Here is a 19247-nt window from a genome sequence, read left to right as displayed (position 1 = left end):
CTGCCAGACTGTGGGTCACACACCTAGCGGTATGTGGGCCAGACTTCCCAGTCACGGAAGAGTGGGTTCGTGTGTATAATTTCCTGATTTTTAAATACTGCCTCTGATTTTTAAAAACCCCGTGTTGACGTCAGATCTAAAATGCCATTAGTTGTGAGACATTCTGATATTTAATAAACTACTAGTAAAGAAAACAAGATCTGTCTATCAAACTATGACAAGCCATTGATTGTCAGACAAATCCCAATTCCAAAGATAGCACAATGTGGAAAAATGCTCACCTTAGGATCCATGAAATACTGTGTAATAAGAGGCTGGACTTGGCCTGTGGCACCTGGTGCAGTCCCCAACCTGCACAACTGTACATAGTGGCTCTTAGGATGCCACCCTGGGACACTTGAGGGCTTAGGGACCACCAGGAGGTTTGTGTTTGGGTCATATCTATGAACGCCCAAGTCCCTTGAGAAATAATCCCTCTTTGATCTTTATCTGGACCAGCAGTGAGTCAAGGCAGCCAAGAGGAAAATGTGGCCCAGTTTGCTCCCATGGGTCATCAGATCACTAATGGTGATACTAAGGCCCCTGAGCTGGTGGCTTAGTAGGCACGGGGAAGGGCAGGGGTGGCTTCATACGGGATTCTGATTCCTGCCAGGGATGGGAGCCACTAGGAGAAATCTCACATCAGATTTTATACGGGCTCAGAGAGGTAAAGGCCCTGCCCAGTGTCACACAGCTGGGCAGAACAGAGCCAGGCCAGGGGCTCAAACCCTCCACCCCCAGTGCTGCTTCTCCTGCTGACCGTAAAAGTGCCTGCCCCTCTGCCCCAGGCAGGCTGGACCCAGAGATTCTCGGCCCCTCCCTGGTTCAATACCCCTGAGTCTCCGGTAGCTGAGCCTGTCCTACGAAAGCTACGTCATTGATTCACAAGACTTTTCCATTTTATTAGTAAAATACAAAATGGCACAGACATTGGTGATAGGGTTGGAAAAGCGAAAGGATCAGCCCACTCCTTCCAGAGTTCCCCCCCAATTGTCCTTGTCCGTGTCCTGCTGGGGGGAACTAATCAAATCCGTGGAAGGGGGACTAGCTGCTCCCAGGTGCCTCCTCACAAAAGTAGGGGAGCCCCAGCATGGGGCCCCCACTCCTTGAAGGCTCTCCCACCAGCCTGGAGGAGCCCAAAAAAGTGCATTCAGACGGGCTGCCCCCCCTCTGAGCCGTCAGAGTGCCCCCCACCCGAGTGAGGCCCCAACATCCCAGGTCATGCCCAGCAGGGGTGCAGGAGGGCCGGGTGGACTCCGTGGCTGGACTCCATGGCTGCCCCCTCTGTGGACCAGAGCTGTGTCCACTTCCTCTGAGCATCTACCTGCCAAGTAGAGTGTCACCCACACTGGCCTGTGGGGGCTCCCCAGGAGGGCAAGGGTCACCCACGGGGACCCTCAGAGGAAGGTGGGGAGCTGCCACCAGGGACCCTGAGGGGTGAGGCCAGCAGCCAAAAAGGGAACCCCTGACTTGGTTCCCACAACTTCCCTCCCGACAGGACGGAGTCTCTTTCAGAGGTAAACATGAAACCTCAGGTTTCAACGGTGGATTCTGATCTCATGGCAAATGTCCTGGAAATCCCTGGCCCTGGCTGGCAGGAAGGTGAGGGAAGATCCTGGAATGGGGACAGCAGTGTTTTTAGGGAGCGAGAGATGGGGGAGGGGAAGCCAGGCCGCAGGAAAGAAACGGCAAACACCGGGCCTGAGTCCCTGACACGGGCATAGGGCTGCTTCCAGCAGGCTCCCCACACCCAGGTTCCTTTCCCTGAGCACCTCAGCCTTCCCGGGAGCCTGTGGGAACTCCCCTCCTCCTCAGCCTGTCCCACGTCTCTTGGGCTGTCTCCACATCCCTGCGAGCCTGGTGGACACTGGGAGGGCTGGTCTCCAATGCAGACACAGGCCTGCCCCTCAAGCACCCACCCCAGTCCCCACTCAGGGGGCGCACAGAGCTGATTCCCTCCCACGGAGCAGGACCTGTGCTTTCAGACCCCGTCCTTGCACAGCACCCCCCCCCACCAGACACACAGGGCCCACCGAAGTGCCAGGCTCCCCGATGGCTGAGGGCGGGCTAAGGTGTTCTGTTATGAGGCTACACCCCGGGTTTGGGCAAAGGGGTCTCTGGATCAATGAGTGATGCCCGTCAGGGTACAGGTTATTGTCACACATTTGCCAAGTCTCTTTCCTTCCACAGACGGAAAACCAGAGGTACGAATGCCTTGTTGGGTTGGTGGTGGACCTGGGATGAGAACCCCGACCTTCACACCCACAGTCGAGGTTCCTCCACTGCATGACATCCACTGAGGAAAAGAAAACAGTCCAAGCCACTGGATCACTTCATGTCCCCTTCCCACAATGCCTAACGGCGGGCAGCGCCTTCCTGGGAACAGCCCCAGGGAACAACACTAGGCTCATGCAAGTAAAGACAGGTCCCCGGCTGGGTGTGGGCTCTGTACAGGGGACGGGGGAGATAGCACCGCAGGTGGCCGGGGTGACTGGCAACTGCAGCGGGACCAAGAGACACGATGAGGTCTGAGGGAGCGGGCAGGAGGGGCCTGGCCTGAGGCTCATTCGTGAGATGGGGTGACCGTGATACCACCTGGGGACGTGAACCAGAGGGGCTGGGCGTTTTCCAATAAATAATTGTTCATCGGGTCTGGGACTGTGTCAAAGGGAACCTCTCACCAGCCAGCAGCGGAAGTTTCCTGACTTGGGGACATTGGGGTGAGTTGCAGAGGCTACCACTTCTGTCCCCAGGGGGCCAACAGTGGTCAAGAGTGGCCTCCTGGGGCATCCCCGGGGAGCCGGGAGCCGTGGCGTGTGGAAGGTCCCGCCTCCTCGCTCTAATCATCCCAGCTCAGGTCAGGCCCGGCCCTTGGGTGAGGGTGGGTGTGAGGACAGGGGACCCCAGGCAGCTGTCTGAGTAGAACAACCGGAGGCAGGGGGGCAGTCACACCGGCACCAGGACATAGGAGTTGCTGCCGCAGCTCCGGGGGACGTAGCGAAGCCCCTCCACCATGTCCCCCGCCAGCTTGCGGGGGCAGCCCTGGAGGCTCTGGTAGGCAAACATGGCCACCCCCAGGCAGAAGAGGAGGCCAAGGAAGGCCAACAGCCCTACCGCCTGCCTCCGGGTAGCTGCGTGCGAGTCGGGGACAGGAGTGATGAGGACACCCAGCCTCTGGGGGTCCACGGTGGCATGGATGGGCTCCTCCGACTTGGAGCTCCAGCTGCCTGAGGCCGCTGGCTCCCTGCTGGGGACCCTCTGAGAGGAGACAGGGACCGTGGAGAGACGGGGCGTACCTTCAGGCCCCCCGAAAGCATCCGTGTGAGCCGAAACGGGACCCGTCTCCTCAGGCCCTAGAGAGTTCTCTGGCGTGAGATCGTCTCCCGTGACCCACATAGGCTGGCCTTCAGGGCCAACACTCTTTTCTGAGGCTGTGTGTGAAATGGTGGGGGTGTGGGTAGGGGGGGCCTGGGTAGAGAGGGTCTGGGTAGAGGGGGCCTGGGTGGGGGGGGCCTGGGTGGAGGGGGTCTGGGTGGAGGGGGTCTGGGTGGAGGGGGCCTGGGTGGAGGGGGCCTGGGTGGGGGAGGCCTGGGTGGGCAGGGCCTCAGAGGCCTTTCCCGCAGTCCAGAGGCCTGACCAGGGATCGTAGGCAGCAGAACTCTGCCAGGACGTTGCGGTGGTGAGGGCAGCAGCGTTGAAAAACTCAGTTTTCTGGGATCCAGCTGGCGCTCCTCCATCCGGAGCCTTGGGAGTGGAGGGGAACCCGGTCCCCCAGGAATCAGCCACTCCCGTTGGCAGCTCCGGGGAAGTCTCCAAGGTCCTCTGTGCCTCCGGGCCACTGTTTCCCTGGGTGGATTTGGGCTCTGTGACCGCAGGCCTGTCCGTTCCCCTGGTGGCCGGGGTGGTCCTGGGATCACCCCCACCGATTAGCATCTCGAACGTGCCGCCATTTTGAGTCTGAACAGCAGTCTTGTTTTTCAGATGTTCTATGGCTTTCTGAACCCATTGCTCCTTTGGATCAGCACAGAAGGTTCTGTTCTTTTTTGTTCTCAAGCTACAAGGAAGGAAAACAGGGACCCAGTGATGCCCGGATGCCACGTGGAGTGGAAGCACCGCATAGACGCTCTGCCGGTGACTAGACCCAGCTGGAAACCCTGCTCCCACCCCTTACTAGCTGGGGGCTGCGAGCTGATGAGCTCGGGCCGCTTGACTCCTGGGACTTCCGCGTCCTCACCTGGGAAATCGAGAGAGCATACCTACCTTCTGCAGGGTGACCAACCTCCCCAGAAGAGCTGGGACTGAGGGGGGTCCTCAAGATACAGGACTTTTTGTGAAAGTCCCGGAAAACTGGGGCAAGCTGGTCACCCCACTTTGGTGTTATTATAAAAAAAGAAAAAATGAAAAGTATGTAAAGCACCTGGCTCAGAGTAACAGCCGAAAATGATAACGATGTTAATAATAATGTCTTCACCATGAAGGCAGGGACTTGGGCTGTGTCTCCTGACTGGGGGGAGCGCGCACCCGTGTGCCCTGCTGCCAGGTGTGTGACTGCTGAGCTCTGGGGCGAGGCCTTTCTCTGGAAGGAGCGGACTCAGATGTCCTCTTCCTCCGTTGGCTGCATTACAGGCTGCCCTCTGGACCTCCCCCTCCTAGTGTGCGTCCTCAGGCCGAAAGCTCACTGAGTAGCTACAGCCACATGTCTGGGGCTCCCAGCGGGGCCCCGAGTGCGTCCAAATCTCGAGCTTCCTCCGAAGCTGCGTGTGGCTGGCTCACGGCCGAGAGCACAGCTCAGAGCTGACAGGAGCTCCTGCTCCACGCCGCGGTGCTAGCCATTTTGCCTATTTAAACCTCCCTCCCAACCCGAGAGCTGGCTACCGCGACCATCCCCATTTTACAGATGAGAAAACCGAGGCTCAGAGAGGTCAAGTGAACGTGCATGGCTCTGGTTCCCTGGGGAAGCCTGAGAAGCGCAGGAAGCAAGCATAACCCTTCAGGCCCCCAGAGGCGAGGTGCAGCCCAGGGCCATGGCCCCCTCCCTGGGGCTTCCCACTTCCTCTTTACCTAGAAAACAGAAGCAAATATGTGGGGGAGTCTGGGGAAAGCAAGCCTCGACGGGTGAGAGGAGAGGTCAGGCAGTAGCCCCCTTGCTCCTCTTAGCAGCTGGCATAATCAGTGGAATGAAGCACACGACGTCTTTTCCATGAGCCCTATACTTCGAGAACCTGCCAGCCGTTTCCTGATGCCAGGCGCAAAGGCCAGTCTCTAGACTGGCCCAAAGTCTCACGGGGACCCTGTTTCCTCCACTGTCAAGTGTGAATAATAGTCCCTGCCTCTCCTATTGCAACAGTTTCCGGGCACCCTGCCAAGCTGCTTACTTGCGTTATCCCCAGTCATCCTCCCAACTACCCATTTTACAGATAAGGAAACTAAGGCCCAGAGGGTAGGCAATGTCAGCAGGGCCCCCCCACCCTTGCAAGCGGTGAAGCCAGGATCTGCACCGTATCGGGTGGAGTCTGGAGCCTGTGCCCCGAGACCAGCAGGCTGGACGTCCCCAAGAAATCCAGCAGGTTCGAGTGCCCCCTAATACACACCACCCGCGGTCGCTGCCCCAGGCCTCAGGCCTTTCAGGAAGCTGCTCCCAACCTTTACCCTCGGGTGCAGATATTAAGGTCAGCGAAGGGCCAGGAGGCCAGGAGCAGGAGGAGCAACCTGCGGAGGCCCCGGGCAGGAGGCCAGAGGAGGAACAAGGACGTGGACGGGGATTCGCAGAGGCCGAGGGGCCGGTACCTACATGATGGCAGGCTTCCCGCAGGACTCTTGATTTCGCTGGTAGTGGGCTAGTAAGGCCACGGGGATCTCCGAGGTCATCCTGCTGCACGTGACGTTGCACTTCTTCACACCGAGGTGCTGTCCTGAGCCCACAGAGGCCCCCAGTCAGCAGGACTGTCCGGGGGCACCCGGCTTCCCAGTCCCAGGCCAGCTCGTGCCAGTGACACTGGCCAAGCCGCAGCCGCTGCCCTGCACACCCTGGGTCCTCAGGGCCCTTGACCTCAGCCCCCCCCCCCCAAAAAAAAAAAAAAAAACACCTCTCTATGCCTCAGTTTCCCCACCTGTACAATAGGGACAATGATAGCATCTACCTCACAGGGATGTTATAAAAATTAATGAAAATGAATTCTTACTTATGAAGCTCCTACTGCCTGGTAAGAAGCGAGGGTTTAATTTTTAAACTCAAGTTGTTGTCGTTGGTCAGTTGTACAGAAGGGAGGACGAGTCTGAGAGCAGCAAGGGTCTGCCTGAGGTCACACAGCCAGCAAGTGAGGGAACGGGCTCTCCTCCCAGGCCGGGCTCTGGTCCCTTCCGGGCCCATGGCTCTGTGCACCCCCCACCCTCCCTTTACGCCAGCAGGTCACCTGCTCAACTATCGCCCCCCAACCCGCCACCCACTACATGCACGCCCCATTCCTCCCTGTCAGGCTGATCCATATTCGTGGTTTCCACGACCTCGGAGACACACGTCACGGGCCCACCCTATGACACATCCACACGTACCCACACACGCCAACAAACAGAACAGCACATACGGACCCCACACAAGACCACATAAAAGTTCATATGCTCAGACCCATGGAACAAATACAAAGCATTAAGCGTGGAAGTACAGCCGCCCTCCAAGGAGGCCGGGGTGGGGCCCGCTGAGTGGAGGATCCTTTGTTCTGCCGATGAGTCTGGCCGCAGTTGCTGAGGGGAACCGAGGGGGCCATTTGGAGTCTCCTGGGCAAGTTAGGGGAGCAGGAGTAAGGAGGAGGGGTGGAGATGGGGGTTGTGCAAGGGGTGGAGGGCAGAGTGGGATGGCTATGGGGCCTGTTGATGGCACGGAGCCAGAGAGAAACCCCAGGACAGGATGGGGGTGACTCAACAGTTGAGAACCCAAATATTTTTTTTAAGATTTATTTATTTATTTGAGAGAGAGAGCACATGTGAGAGAGAGAGCACACAAGCAGGGGGAGAGGCAGAGAATCTCAAGCAGACGCCCCACTGAGCCTGACGAGGGGCTCGATCTCACAACCCTGAGATCAGGACCTGAGCCAAAATCAAGAGTCGGACGCTTAACCACCCAGGTGCCCTGAGAACCCAAATATTCCATATAAACATTTGAAGTTTGCATCGCTTTTCCCTTCCCCTAAAATCTCCAGCAAAATTTATTCTGCTTGGTGTCCGCTCAAGAAGGGTATGCAAAAAATAAGGAAGAGCTTGAGTTTCAGCTCTGGATCAAGGTCACAGGCGGCAGAAGCAAGACCCCAGAGGGTTTTGCAAAATTCTAGAGGCCAGGACTTCCAGGGCCATGGAGTCCAGTGAGCTGAATGATCTTTTCCAGCCGGTCAGGGTCCGGGAGGCCCCAGCTGATCCTTACTGCTCATGCACAAGTATTTACATGGATGTAGACGTGCAAACATGTTCTGCCTTCCCAAATACAGGAGCAAGCGCGCACGCACACACACACCTTCTAGAATGTGCCACCTTCTTTCCCACCGCTTCTTTTTAGCCTCAGCCCACCCCGACTGTGGAAGGGGGGTTCAGGGCCTGCAGGGTGGAGCTGGCCTGAGCCATCAAGGGGCAGCACTAGCAGCTCCCGGGGTGGGCAGGAAGTTCTCGGGGGGCTGGGCCCTGAGTCACAGGGTGCCCTTCTCTCTGAGAAAGCAGGATGTGAAAGTTACCTTGCTGCCTTTCACCTGCCTTCTCCCCCGGGGGGACTTTGGAATGACTCAGCTGCACCCTCCCCAGGCCCTGCTGAATAGAGCCAGTAAGCTGCACCCTGGATTGGCCTGGCAGGGGTCCTAGGCCACCTGGAGCCAGGGGGAGGCTGCCAGCGGGCAGGAGGGATGGGCTAGGTATGGTCAGTCTGCCCTCTTGACTCCATGTCTCAGGTGGGGAAGGCCACTGCTCACGTGCAGGGCTTTAAAGAGCCACAAAGGCAGCCTGTGGCTGCCTCTGCCACCCACCCTCTGCCATGGTGCCTACATACCCTCGGCCAGGCTCTGTTCTTGGTTCTGCATGGGGAAGGGCTATGTAACTAACCTGAGGGGGGGTTTCTTCTCTGGAGTTTTCTTTTCTGTAATTGGAAATAATGCCTCCAGCCAGCCATTTACTGTCATGTGAATTTCAGGAAGGCAGGGACCTTCTCAGTCTTGGTGTCACAGTGCTTCCCAGCACAAAGTGGATACGCAACAAATATTCACCGAGTGAAATGTCGCATTCTACTTATCCCTGCACCTACCTCTCCATCTGCCCATCCATCCATCCATCCATCCATCCATCCATCCATCCCTTTCTGGATTCAGCCAACATTGGTTGGAATTGCCTGTGAGTATCTACAAAGACCCAGGCTCTCTTGTCCGTAACCCTGAGCTCTTTCTCCCATTGGTGCTGCTGCTGAGCTTCGAGAGAACATCTCAATCCCAATAAACACCATCAGCTTGCAGTGTTTACTCAGTCAACCAACAAATGCTGATGCCCCCTCTTCCCTGTGCTGGGTGCTGTGAGGCACAGTGAGATGGAGGCCTGTCTCTACCCTCAGAAGCTCTCAGCTTGAAGGGCAGCCAAGACGGGCCCACAAAGTCCCAGGGCTTATTTTAGTTGAGCACCTACTCTGTGCTGGACTATGCGCTTAGCACACACATCTGCTCTCATTAATCCCTGACGCCCCTGCAAAGAGAGTGTTGTTATCCCGACTTTACTGATGCAGAAGCTGAAAATCAGAGAGGTTAAGCGACTTGCCCAAAGCCATACAGCTGCTTAGTGGCAAATCTTGTTTTCCTCCCAGCCTCTAGACATCCCACTGTTCTAAACAGCCTTAAATATCAGGTAGAAACACCATGTTCCAGAACATACCCCCAAATGTGCTGAGATTTGCACAAGGGAGAGACCACTTCCCACTGCAAGTAATCAGCGGAGGCTTCTTGGAAGAGGTATCCTTTAGGCTGGACCTCAAGGACTGCTAAGAGGCTTACAGGCAGGAAAAGACGAGAATGTTCTGGGTCTCTCGGCAAGGTGATAGAGAGATGGCTTGAGCCATTGCTAAGATGTGTGCCCTGGACAAGCCACTTAGGCTCTCTGAGCCTCAGTTCCCTTACCTGTAAAATGGACATGATAATATCTGTTTCACAGGGTGGTTGTGAAAATAAAGATTTTTAAATATCTGGATATTTAATATTTAGATATCTATTAATATCTAGATATTAATATTTAGATATCTAAATATCTTAGAGTAGGGTTTACTCGACAGCCACACCGTTGACATTTTGGACCAGATAATTCTTTGTCGTGGGAACTGCAGGATGTCTAACAGCACCCCTGGCCTCTACCCACTAGCTGTCTGAGCATCCCCCAACCAAAAATCGGGACATCTGTAATAACAAAATGTCTCCAGAAATTTGCCAAATGCCCCTGGAGGGCCAGATCACCCACTGCGAGCCACTGCCTTAGTGACACCCACAAGGGTCTCCCCTCACCTCCCTCAATGTCCCCTTCTCCCAGGGCCTTTCCTGACCCCTCCTTAAAATCTCAACACCTCCCCCTGCTACCCTCCCCTCTCCATATATTTTTTTAAATCACAGCCTGTTTTTCTAACAGACCAAATCATTTGCTAATTTATGTTTTGTATCCTCTTGTCTTCCCCAGGTGGTGCTCAGCACTAGAGGTCTGGGATCTTGGGCACTGTTACCCACTGATGTGGCCACAGCCCCTGCAACAGTCCTGGCACGTAGCTGACGTCCACTAACTATTTGTTCAATGAATGAACAAAAGGCACAAGGAAGCGCTTTGTGACACATAAAATTGTAACCAACGAAGGCATAGAGGAATTTTTATTTCAATTCCACAGGCCCTGGATGTGACGCTCTGAAGTTAGCCTCCCCTGCCTTCCCTGTCCGCCTCCACCGCTAATCAGGGGGCAGACTACAGCAGCTTAAAACAGATTTTTTTCCCCTCTTTCTTGCTGGGGCTTGAGTAGGAGTGAATGCGTCAGTGCTCCGGGAGAAAATTCTCTGCGCTGACTTCTCTCTGCAGGTTGGTTATATAAAGCAGAGGAGCCTCCCGCCTGACACAGCCCCGCAAACCCACATTTGGGGACTGACGCAGCCGCCCTGCACCAGCTAGAAACCCCCAGCCCCCCCAACCCTGGGCCTCTCTGGCTTGGGGACCTCCCCCTCGTCCTGCAGGGGCTCCCAGGGGGTCTCTCAGAGCCACAAACGACAGTGTGGGTGAGAACCTCCGAGGCGGGCCCGGCCAAGTGCCAGGAGAAGAAGGTAAAACTGAAGCTCAGAAAGGTTGAAATAGTTTATCTTCCAGCAAAGTCAGTGACCAAGATTAGGGCAGAAACCTGATGTCCTAAAGCCTCAGGCTATAAACAGAGTGTCCAGGGGCCCCCACGCCAACACCATCCCTTTTTCATCTTGGCATAGGAACCGTTCCCCCTGCACCCACCGCCAGGCTTCCTGTAAGTAACCCTCCTCCCCCCACTCCCAAGATGCCTTCCCAGGCTTTGGAGCCCCACGGCGCCAGAGGCAACAGCTGTGTTAAAAGATGCAGTCCCGGGGACCAAAGAAGGCAAGACACGGCTCAGGGTCATGGCTATGGCAAAGCGACCTCCGTCTGACTCCCCGTCTTTTAGTGCTCACTATCTCCAAACACCTCTGGCCTCGGGGTTCAAGCCCGCAAAGCAGGAGGCCAGCAGCCCTTGGCCCCTGCTGCCCCCCCCAACCCACCTGCTCCCTGGCCTGCTGGTTGGTTTTCCCCACATAGAGAGACTCAAAGGCAGTGTGTTCCATGGGGGTGTCCTGGAAGCTTGAGACCATTTTCATCCTCCCAGACTTGCTGTGTGCCCCAAGGCAGGCTCCTAGCCTCTCTGAGTCTCAGCGTGCCAGATGGTCTGGCTCAAACAGTTCTCGGAGGCTACGTGGCCCACACAGATGGTAAGCATGCAGCCAGGCTCTCTCCTGCCCTAGTTGCTGGCTCTGCATCCTCGAGCCAGTTTCCAGACCTCCCTGGGCCTCCATCTTAATCATGCCGGTGGAATGGATACATGATGCCCTACCAGGTCCTGGGCTCCAGAGAGCCAGTATCCGGAGGTGAAAGCACTTTCTGAGCTATGCTTGGGGGAAGAGGATGGTGGCATGGTCGAGATACAGGCAGAGGGACTGGGGCTACAGACCAGAGCAACAGCAACAAGCGCAATCCATGATCTGCAATGACCTTGATCTCTACTAGTCCTGGGTCCCCTACTCGAAATCAGGACAGGAGAAAACCCTAACTGTGACCTGAGACTCCCAGTCAGGGTTTCAGGTTAACATTAACCCCGGAGGGGAGACCCAGCCCACTGTCAGCCAGGGCCTCCCACCCTGTTGCCCCGCATGAACCTCCTCAGCCTTCCCTGTCCGCCTCCCGCAACACCCCTCTGTGCCTGGCACCCTCGTGCCACCCACACCACCTCTTTGCGCTGCCAAGCAGTGGCCACCTCGCTCACTGGGCCAGGCGGGCTGTCTCTGGAGACGGGAAATCTTTCTAGCGGGAGGGGCAGCCCCGAATCTGGGGTCAGGGAGGAGCCCAGCCCCCTCCACCACACCCTTTGGAAGGGGTTGCTGTGGACCTTACCCAGGTGGGGTCTGGGGGCCCTGGTATCAGGCCTGAGGGGCAGAAGGGGGGCCGGCGGCTCCCCCACCAGCTCATGCAGGAGTCCAGCCCACTCACCGGCCAGCAGCATGGTCAGATGGCAGAGGGCAGCCACGCGGAGCAGCCACGAGAGGGGTGGAGGAGCCATGGCCGAGGGCGGGCAGGCAGAGGTCCAGGTGGGGGTCCGGGCAGGGCCGGGAGAGATGCCGGGGCCGGCGTCTGAGCTAAGTGCCGTCCCCTCGCTGCCTGAGCTCTGTCGCTTTTTTTAATGGCTTTTTATAATGGGGCTTGCTGCCTCTGCCTCCGCCTCCAGCCCGGCAGGCAGGCAGGCGGGTGGGAGGGGAAAGGAAGGGAGCCAGTGTGCAGCGGCTGGATGGCTGGATTCCTCAGGATGTTGCCAAGGAACCGAGCCAGCTCAGGCTCTGGGCTCGGGCCGCCGCGGGGCGGGGCGGGGGGGTGTTGGAGGCTGGACCAGGCCTGACAGCATTCAAAGGGCCTTCTCTCCCCCCATCTGCTGGGGCTACCAGCTCCAGAGCTGGCACCTGGGGCCCTAGCCCTAAGTGGGCCACAAAACAAAAGGACAGGCTAGGGAGTGCTGGCTGCCAGCAAGCCAGGAGGGACTCAGGACCCTAGAGTCCGGGTCTCACAAGCTCTCCTCTGGCATGGGAGAGGTATTTCTCCCACATCATGAAGGACTTCCAACCTTTCCTCCTTGAAGCCTCAGCTCGGCGGGGGGCGGGGGGGGGACCTCATTCATCCATATATATCCCTGAGCCCAGCATGGAGCCTGGCAAACAGCAGGGGCTCACTCCACTCATTTGCTGGAAGAATGATCCTACCCCATTTCATAGGGACACATGGGGAAACTGAGGCCCAGAGAGGGGGTGGGATCACCTCAGGTCATTCAGAGCGCTAGGGTGGAGAACAGACTGGAGGCGCACAGGGGCGTGCGCACGTTAGGACACAGAAAAGAGCCCTGGCCTCCCTGCCTCCAGCTCCTCTACCTCTCCTTTCCTCCTTCACACCCACGGCCAGCCCCGGCTCGGGCCCCTGCAAGGAACATCACGGCTGCCGGCCTCATCTGGGGTCACTCGGTGCCTGCCTCGCAGCTTGTCCTTGACTCTGCAGGTGCCCCGGGGGAAGTCCTGCCTCTCTTGGGGGCCTCAGTTCCCCCTCTGCACGAGAGGGAGTTGGGCCCGCCCACCGGGGAGGGAGCTTCGCAGCTCGGACTTCTCAGCGCCTCTCCCATTACAGGGGGGCCGGCAGGACCAGGCGGGCCAGCGCCCCCCAGGCTGGTGGAAATGCCTGAGGCTTTGCAACCGTGCAGCCGCTTTAACAGCAGCCTTCCCTGAAGACAGCGGCCATAGTTCCTGAGACTCCAGAGCAGTCTAGCAGTCGCCTAGCCCAGCCAGTGCCCGAGTTAACCATGAACCTACCACTCCCATCTAGGTGTCTCTGGCAACTAGCCACCCGGAAACCAGTGTGTCCTTGAGCCACTGCCGCAGGCTATGGAGCCAACTGGTTCAGCTCCTGAGGCCGGAGGCTCCCTCTCTCACCCAGCACAGGTGGGCTGCTGGGGCACGGACATGGGAGGCTGGACCCTCCCTCGCGATGGGGAAGAGCACCCTAGGCATTGACCGATTGCATTCAGGCTCACGGAGTCCGTCCCAGTCCATGCAGATATAAAGCAGGTGACGTTCACATTTCCGTCATCCAGCCCCTCTTCTTATGGCTGGGAAAACTGAGGCCGAGAGAGGGACGAGGCGTCACCACACCTGCAGTCCAAGGTTCTTTCTGCTCTGCCCAAGGAGGTAGGAGCAGATGAAGAAGGAGGAAGGGGAGAAAGAAGAGAAGGAGGAAGGGAAGGGAAGGGAGAGGAAGAAAAGTGGGAGAAGGGGCAAGGAAGGGGCTGAGGAGGGGAAGGCATCCAGGGAAGAGAAGGCGGGAGAGGCAAGGGACAAGTCCTGGGAAGCCCCATACTTCATAAAGGCCAAGAGGCAGGTGGGGCGGGGATTTGGAGAGTTAAGACCCTTGTTCCCGTGGCCCCAGACTTTGCTCCAAAGAAGTATTTAGGGGCACCTGGGTGGCTCAGCCGTTAAGCGACTGCCTTCGGCTAGGGCGTGATCCCAGGGTCCTGGGATTGAGCCCCGCATCCGGCTCCTCCGCTGGGAGCCTGCTTCTTCTTCTCCCACTCCCCCTGCTTGTGTTCCCTCTCTCTCTGTCAAATAAATAAATAAAATCTTAAAACAAAAAAAAACCAAAGAGGTATTTAGAAAGCAGGGGCTCTGGAATCCAATGGTCTTGGCTCTGAGCCTACTGTGTGACCTTGGGCAGCTTCCCTACCTCTCTGAGTTCACACTTTCTCTGAGACAGGCACTATTTTAAGTGTGTCGTATGATTAACTCTGGTCACCATGACCTGGCGTGTGAGTAGAACACCACTATCATTGTCTGTTTTATGGATGGGGAAACTGAGGAATGCAAGACTTAAGTAATTTTCTAAGGGTCACCAGCCAAGACATGGGGGAGCCTGGATTTGCCCCGGCCCGCTGGCCTTGGAGTCTGAGCTCATGACCCATAGGCTACACCACCTCCCTCCAGCCCCACTGTGAGGACGGCTGAGAATGAAGTGAGTTGACCCCAGAAGGTGTCAAAACACAAAGTACAGCTCCACTTTTCCTGTTCCTTGGGAATAGCCCATACCGTCTTCCGGCCCAGCTCCTCCCCCCACAAAATCGGAATGGTCAGCTCCACCTGTCTTATCAAGGCATTAAGGACGGAGTTTGAATGAGTCAGTTTGGACACAGAAACTAGGCTTTCAGATCGGCCAAGACCTGGAGGCAAACGTGACTCCACCACTTAGAAGAATCACCTTTAGCAAGTTACTTAACCTCTCGGGGCCTCGGCTTCCCCATCTGTAGAATGGGATGCTAATAGCCACTTCACCAACTCACTCGTTGGGGGAGTTCATGAAACGAACGACTTTCACAGCGCCTGGCACACACGAGCCCTGAGTGTTTGCCCATAAGCCCCGCTGTGTGCCTGGCCCTGTGATGGGACTGGGGACCCAACGGCAAATACGCCGGTTCTTGCTCCAAGGAGCCCCAGCTCAATAGGAGAGAGAAGTCCTACCATAGACTCCAAGGCTGTGGGCCTGGGAGAGGGAGAGAGGCCCTTATGCTTGTCCAGGAATCAAGGAAAGCAGGAATGAAAGACAATATTTAAATCGAGAAAAGGGGCAGGCTTTTGCTTTGTTTCTTTTACGCTATTGTTATGAAAATTCTGAACAGAGGTGTCTGGGTGGCTCAGTCAGTTAAGCGTCCAACTCTTGATTTCGGCTCAGGTCATGATCTCAGGGTCCTGAGACTGACCCCTCTTTCGGGAGCCTGCTTGAGATTCTGTCTGTCTCCCTCTGCCCCTCCCTCCCTGCTCATGCGCGCATCCTCTCTCTCTCAAAAAAAATTTAAAAATAAAAATAAATTTTAAAAAATTATAAACAATAAAGAAGAAGGAATGCAACAAAGACCTTTCATATCTCTGGCACCTAAATTCAATGATTAGCATTTTCCCATATTTGCTTCATTGTTTCTTGGTTTTGTTTTGGTTTTTTTTTTGCCAAGCCATTTCAAAGTAAATTATGGATGTCTGAAACTTTGCCCCTAAAGCCTTCAGCATGCATCTCCATAGTATAAAAATGCACTGAATTACATAAATATACTATTATCCCACCTAACAAAATTAACAAGAATCCCTATATGTCATGTATTATTCAATTAATAATCAAATTTCTCCACTGTCCCCAGGATGTATGTTATAGCTTCACCTTCCTTCCTCTTTCTTTCTTTTTTTCTTTGTCCCCTCCTCCTTCCCTTCCTCCTTCCCTCCTTTTATTTTCTTTTTTTTTTAAAGATTTTATTTATTTATTCGACAGAAATAGAGACAGCCAGAGAGAGAGGGAACATAAGCAGGGGGAGTGGGAGAGGAAGAAGCAGGCTCACAGCGGAGGAGCCGGATGTGGGGCTCGATCCCATAACGCCAGGATCACGCCCTGAGCCGAAGGCAGACGCTTAACCGCTGTGCCACCCAGGCGCCCCTTTACTTTTATTTTCTGGACCAGGATCCAGTCTAGGTTTATGCCTTGCAGATGACATTTCTTTTTAGTCTACAGCAGACCCCCTGCTCAGTTTTCATGGCACTGACTTTCTGAAGAGTTTCAAGACTGTTGTCCTTTTTTTTTTTGTCCAAGGTTTATTGAAGATAATACAGCACAGCAGAAGAGATCTAAGTCCTAGGAAAAGACAGTTGTCTTATACACTGTTCTCGTTCTTCATGTATCTACATGGATTCCTCGTGATGTCATCTAATTCATTCCCCTGACCTGCGCTCTTCCTGTAAACCGGACTTGGAGCTATAGACTCAGTTAGAACCCGGCTCCGTATTCTTGGCAAGAATCTGGTATGAGTAATACCGTGGACTTCAATGTGCCACTTACAGCCACCCCGGCGGACAGGTTGCCCCACTGCTCATGGTGGACTGATGGGCCACCAACCCTAGATCTCTGGCTGGAGAGGTGCCAGCCCCTTTGCGATCTGTAAGTGACCCGCCCTGTGCAGACGGGCCGGATTTGGACATACTATTCCAGGCAGACGGCACACCTACCCAAGGTAAAAAGGGAATGGGGGATGGTCCGGTGCCATGGGCTCTGAAGAAGGCTGCCATTGGACACCTGGAAGCTGCAGTGAGGAACGAGAGTCCTGTTCAGGGGCAAAGGGGAGCTGGGGGGTTCCAAGCTGAGGAATCACCAGAGCCACAATCAGAACGGCCCTCGGTGGCAGGACAAAGGGTTTCGTCAGGCGGTTAGCGGAGAGGACTGGTTGGCGCATCTCGGCCCACACCTTCCTCGGGCCATCTGCCAGCCCGCCTGGGTGCCCCAGGGAGCAGGCAAGCCTGCATATTCTTGCAGGACACGAGGGACTCCCCTAGCCCCCGAAGCAGAACAGAAACAGCTGTGGGAAGCAGGGCGGGGCGCCAGGGACACTCCTGTGGGGACCCAGGATGGTAGGAGGGACAGGGTGGCCAGTGAGATGGCCCCTGGGGGACAGTCCTGCCTAATTCTTCCCCGCCTCACCTGACTCTGCTCAGCTCACCTCTTTGGGTCCGTAAGAATTGTTGCTCACATGCACTGGGCCCTTCCCCCCATCTGTGCCCCTGGCTGGCCACAGCCTCTGTTATACTGCGGTAAAATCTCCATATCATGAAATTGACCTTTTTAACCATTTCCAAATGTTCAGTTCGGTGACATTAAACACATTCACAGCGTCGTGCAGCCATCCCCATCATCCATCTTTAGAACTTTATCATCTTGCCACACTGAACCGTGGGACCCACCAAACAATTAACTCCCACTTCCTCCTCCCCCACCCCCGGCAACCACCAGTCCACGTTCTGTCGCCTGCGTTTCCCTCCTCTAGGAATCAGGCAATATTTGTATGTCTGTGACTGGCTTATTTCACTTACCATCACGTCCTCGAGGTTCCTCCGTGTTGTAGCAAGTGCCAGCCTTTCTTTCCTTTTCAAGGCTGAACAATATTCCGTTGTGTGTGGGCACCGCATGTGTCTCTCCGCTCACCAGTCAGACACTCGGGCTCTTTCCACCTTTCGGTGATTGTGGAGAATGCAGCTGTGAACACGGATGTACAAGCATTTCGTCAAGTCCCTGCCTTCAGTTCCTTTGTGTCTGTCCCCAGAAGTGGGACTCCTGGATCACACGGTCATTCCATGTTCGATTTTTCTGAGGAACTGCCCTCCTGTTTTCCACAGTGACTGCTCCATTTTACACTCTCACCGCCAGTGCACAAGGATTACCATTTCTCCAAACCCTCACCAATCTTGTTCTTTTTTTTTTTTTAAGATTGTATTTTTAAGTAATCTCTACACCCAACGTGGGACTTGAACTTACAGCCGAGATCAAGAGTCATGCTCCTGAAACCAATAATACGTTATAAGTTCACTGAATTTAAATAAAAATAAATAAATTTTACGGGGCGCCTGGGTGGCTCAGTCTTTAAGCGTCTGCCTTCAGCTCAGGGCGTGATCCCAGTGTTCTGGGATCGAGCCCCACGTCAGGCTCCTCCGCTGGGAGCCTGCTTCTTCCTCTCCCACTCCCCCTACTTGTGTTCCCTCTCTCACTGGCTGTCCCTATCTCTGTCAAATAAATAAATAAAATCTTTAAAAAATAATAAATTTTTACAAAAGAGTCGTGCTCTATTGTTTGTCTTTTTATCATAGCCGTCCTAATGGGTGTGAGGTATTATCTCCTTGTGGTTTTGGTTTGCATTTTCCTGATGATGAGGGATGTTGGACATCTTCGCAGGAGCTCGTTGACCATTTGAATATCTTCTTCGGAGAAATACATAGTCAAGCCTCTGTCCATTTTGTTATTAGGCTGTCTGTCTTGGATTCACACAACCTCGTGCACTGATAGCTGTTTTTATTGCCCTCTGTTCACGGAGGGAGAAATTGGGGCTCACAGGGACCAAGCAGCTTGCTCTAGACACCAGTCAGTGAGAGTTCCTAGGATTGTCTGAATCCATGACACATGCCCTTCCCGATGCTTCTCCCTGCCTCCCAGAATAGTGCACTTGGTGTCTGAAGCCACTGCCCTGGAAATTCCACCATGAGAGCCAGATCTAAAGGAGAGCAATGGCCACTGGTGCTAAGATGTCTGGGGAGCGATGTTTAAACTGACATAATAATGTCGCCAAGGATGGAGGAGTCCTTTTCTGTTGTTTTGGTAGAAAGAGCTACATCCAGAACTCCAGGAAAGCGGGCCCATTTGAGAGTTCAGAGGCTTTCAGCACATGAACTAGATGCTCCCATACTCACTCCCTCACAGCTGTACTTCCCGGCATCCCTTGTGGTCAGGGTGGCCACGTGACTGAGCTCTGCCAACAGCAGGGGGACAGAAGCCAGGAGCCCCGCTTCCCGGCCTGGTTCCCACCAGTGTCATTCTCCTGGAGAGGAGTCCAGGTCCTGGAGGAGGGCGGGACCATGAGAAGGAAGGAGTCTGGGTCCCTGAATGACCATGTGGAAGGTCACCCACAGACCAGGATCGATGTCACGCGAGAAGAAAAGAGCTTGAATGGAACTGAGCCACTGAGATGTTGGAGCTGTTTGCTGCAGGAGGCAGCCTTTCCTGACTAATACACTCTCCTTCTCCTCTGCGTGGACACTTGAAGTGGGAAGGTTGAGGTTGGGCTATTGAATCAGTGACTGACTGAATGAATGAATGAATATGCCGCCTAAAACTCCAGACGCGGGGACTGAATGAGTGATTTCATCAGATCCTCCTGACAAGAGGTTTGGCAGGAGCCAGGCCTGGTGGACAAATGCCTGGGTCCTCATGTCCTGGCTCCCCACTGCCTCACAGGCTGGCCTTGGGCAGGCCAGCTCACATGTCAGTAAAGTCGAGGGCTTCCCCATTGGAAGAGAGGGGCACCGTCGCCCCCTCTTACTGGGACAGCAAATGCCAAGGAACCA

General features: G+C 55.2%; 1 protein-coding gene across 2 annotated transcripts; it reads right to left on the bottom strand.

Moving 5' to 3' along the window:
- Positions 1-920: 920 nt before the first annotated feature.
- CX3CL1 (C-X3-C motif chemokine ligand 1) lies at positions 921-12036 on the bottom strand. Of its 2 annotated transcripts, none has more exons than XM_057314576.1 (3): positions 11692-12036; positions 5831-5951; positions 921-4093 (listed from the first exon to the last, which is right to left on the bottom strand). In XM_057314576.1, exons 1-3 carry the CDS (start codon positions 11855-11857, stop codon positions 2986-2988), a joined length of 1395 nt encoding a protein of 464 aa, XP_057170559.1. In that variant the 5' UTR covers positions 11858-12036; the 3' UTR covers positions 921-2985. The 2 variants fall into 2 exon arrangements, with proteins under 2 accessions (XP_057170559.1, XP_026350622.1); XM_026494837.4 differs by having other exon boundaries at positions 11788-12036.
- Between the last annotated feature and the right edge of the window lie 7211 nt (positions 12037-19247).

The sequence above is a fragment of the Ursus arctos genome, unplaced genomic scaffold (assembly GCF_023065955.2).
Source record: "Ursus arctos isolate Adak ecotype North America unplaced genomic scaffold, UrsArc2.0 scaffold_19, whole genome shotgun sequence".
In the NCBI taxonomy this organism is placed as follows: Eukaryota; Metazoa; Chordata; class Mammalia; order Carnivora; family Ursidae; genus Ursus; species Ursus arctos.
The sequence above is the reverse complement of the archived record's forward strand: the minus strand, read 5'-3'. Positions and strand labels throughout refer to the sequence as shown.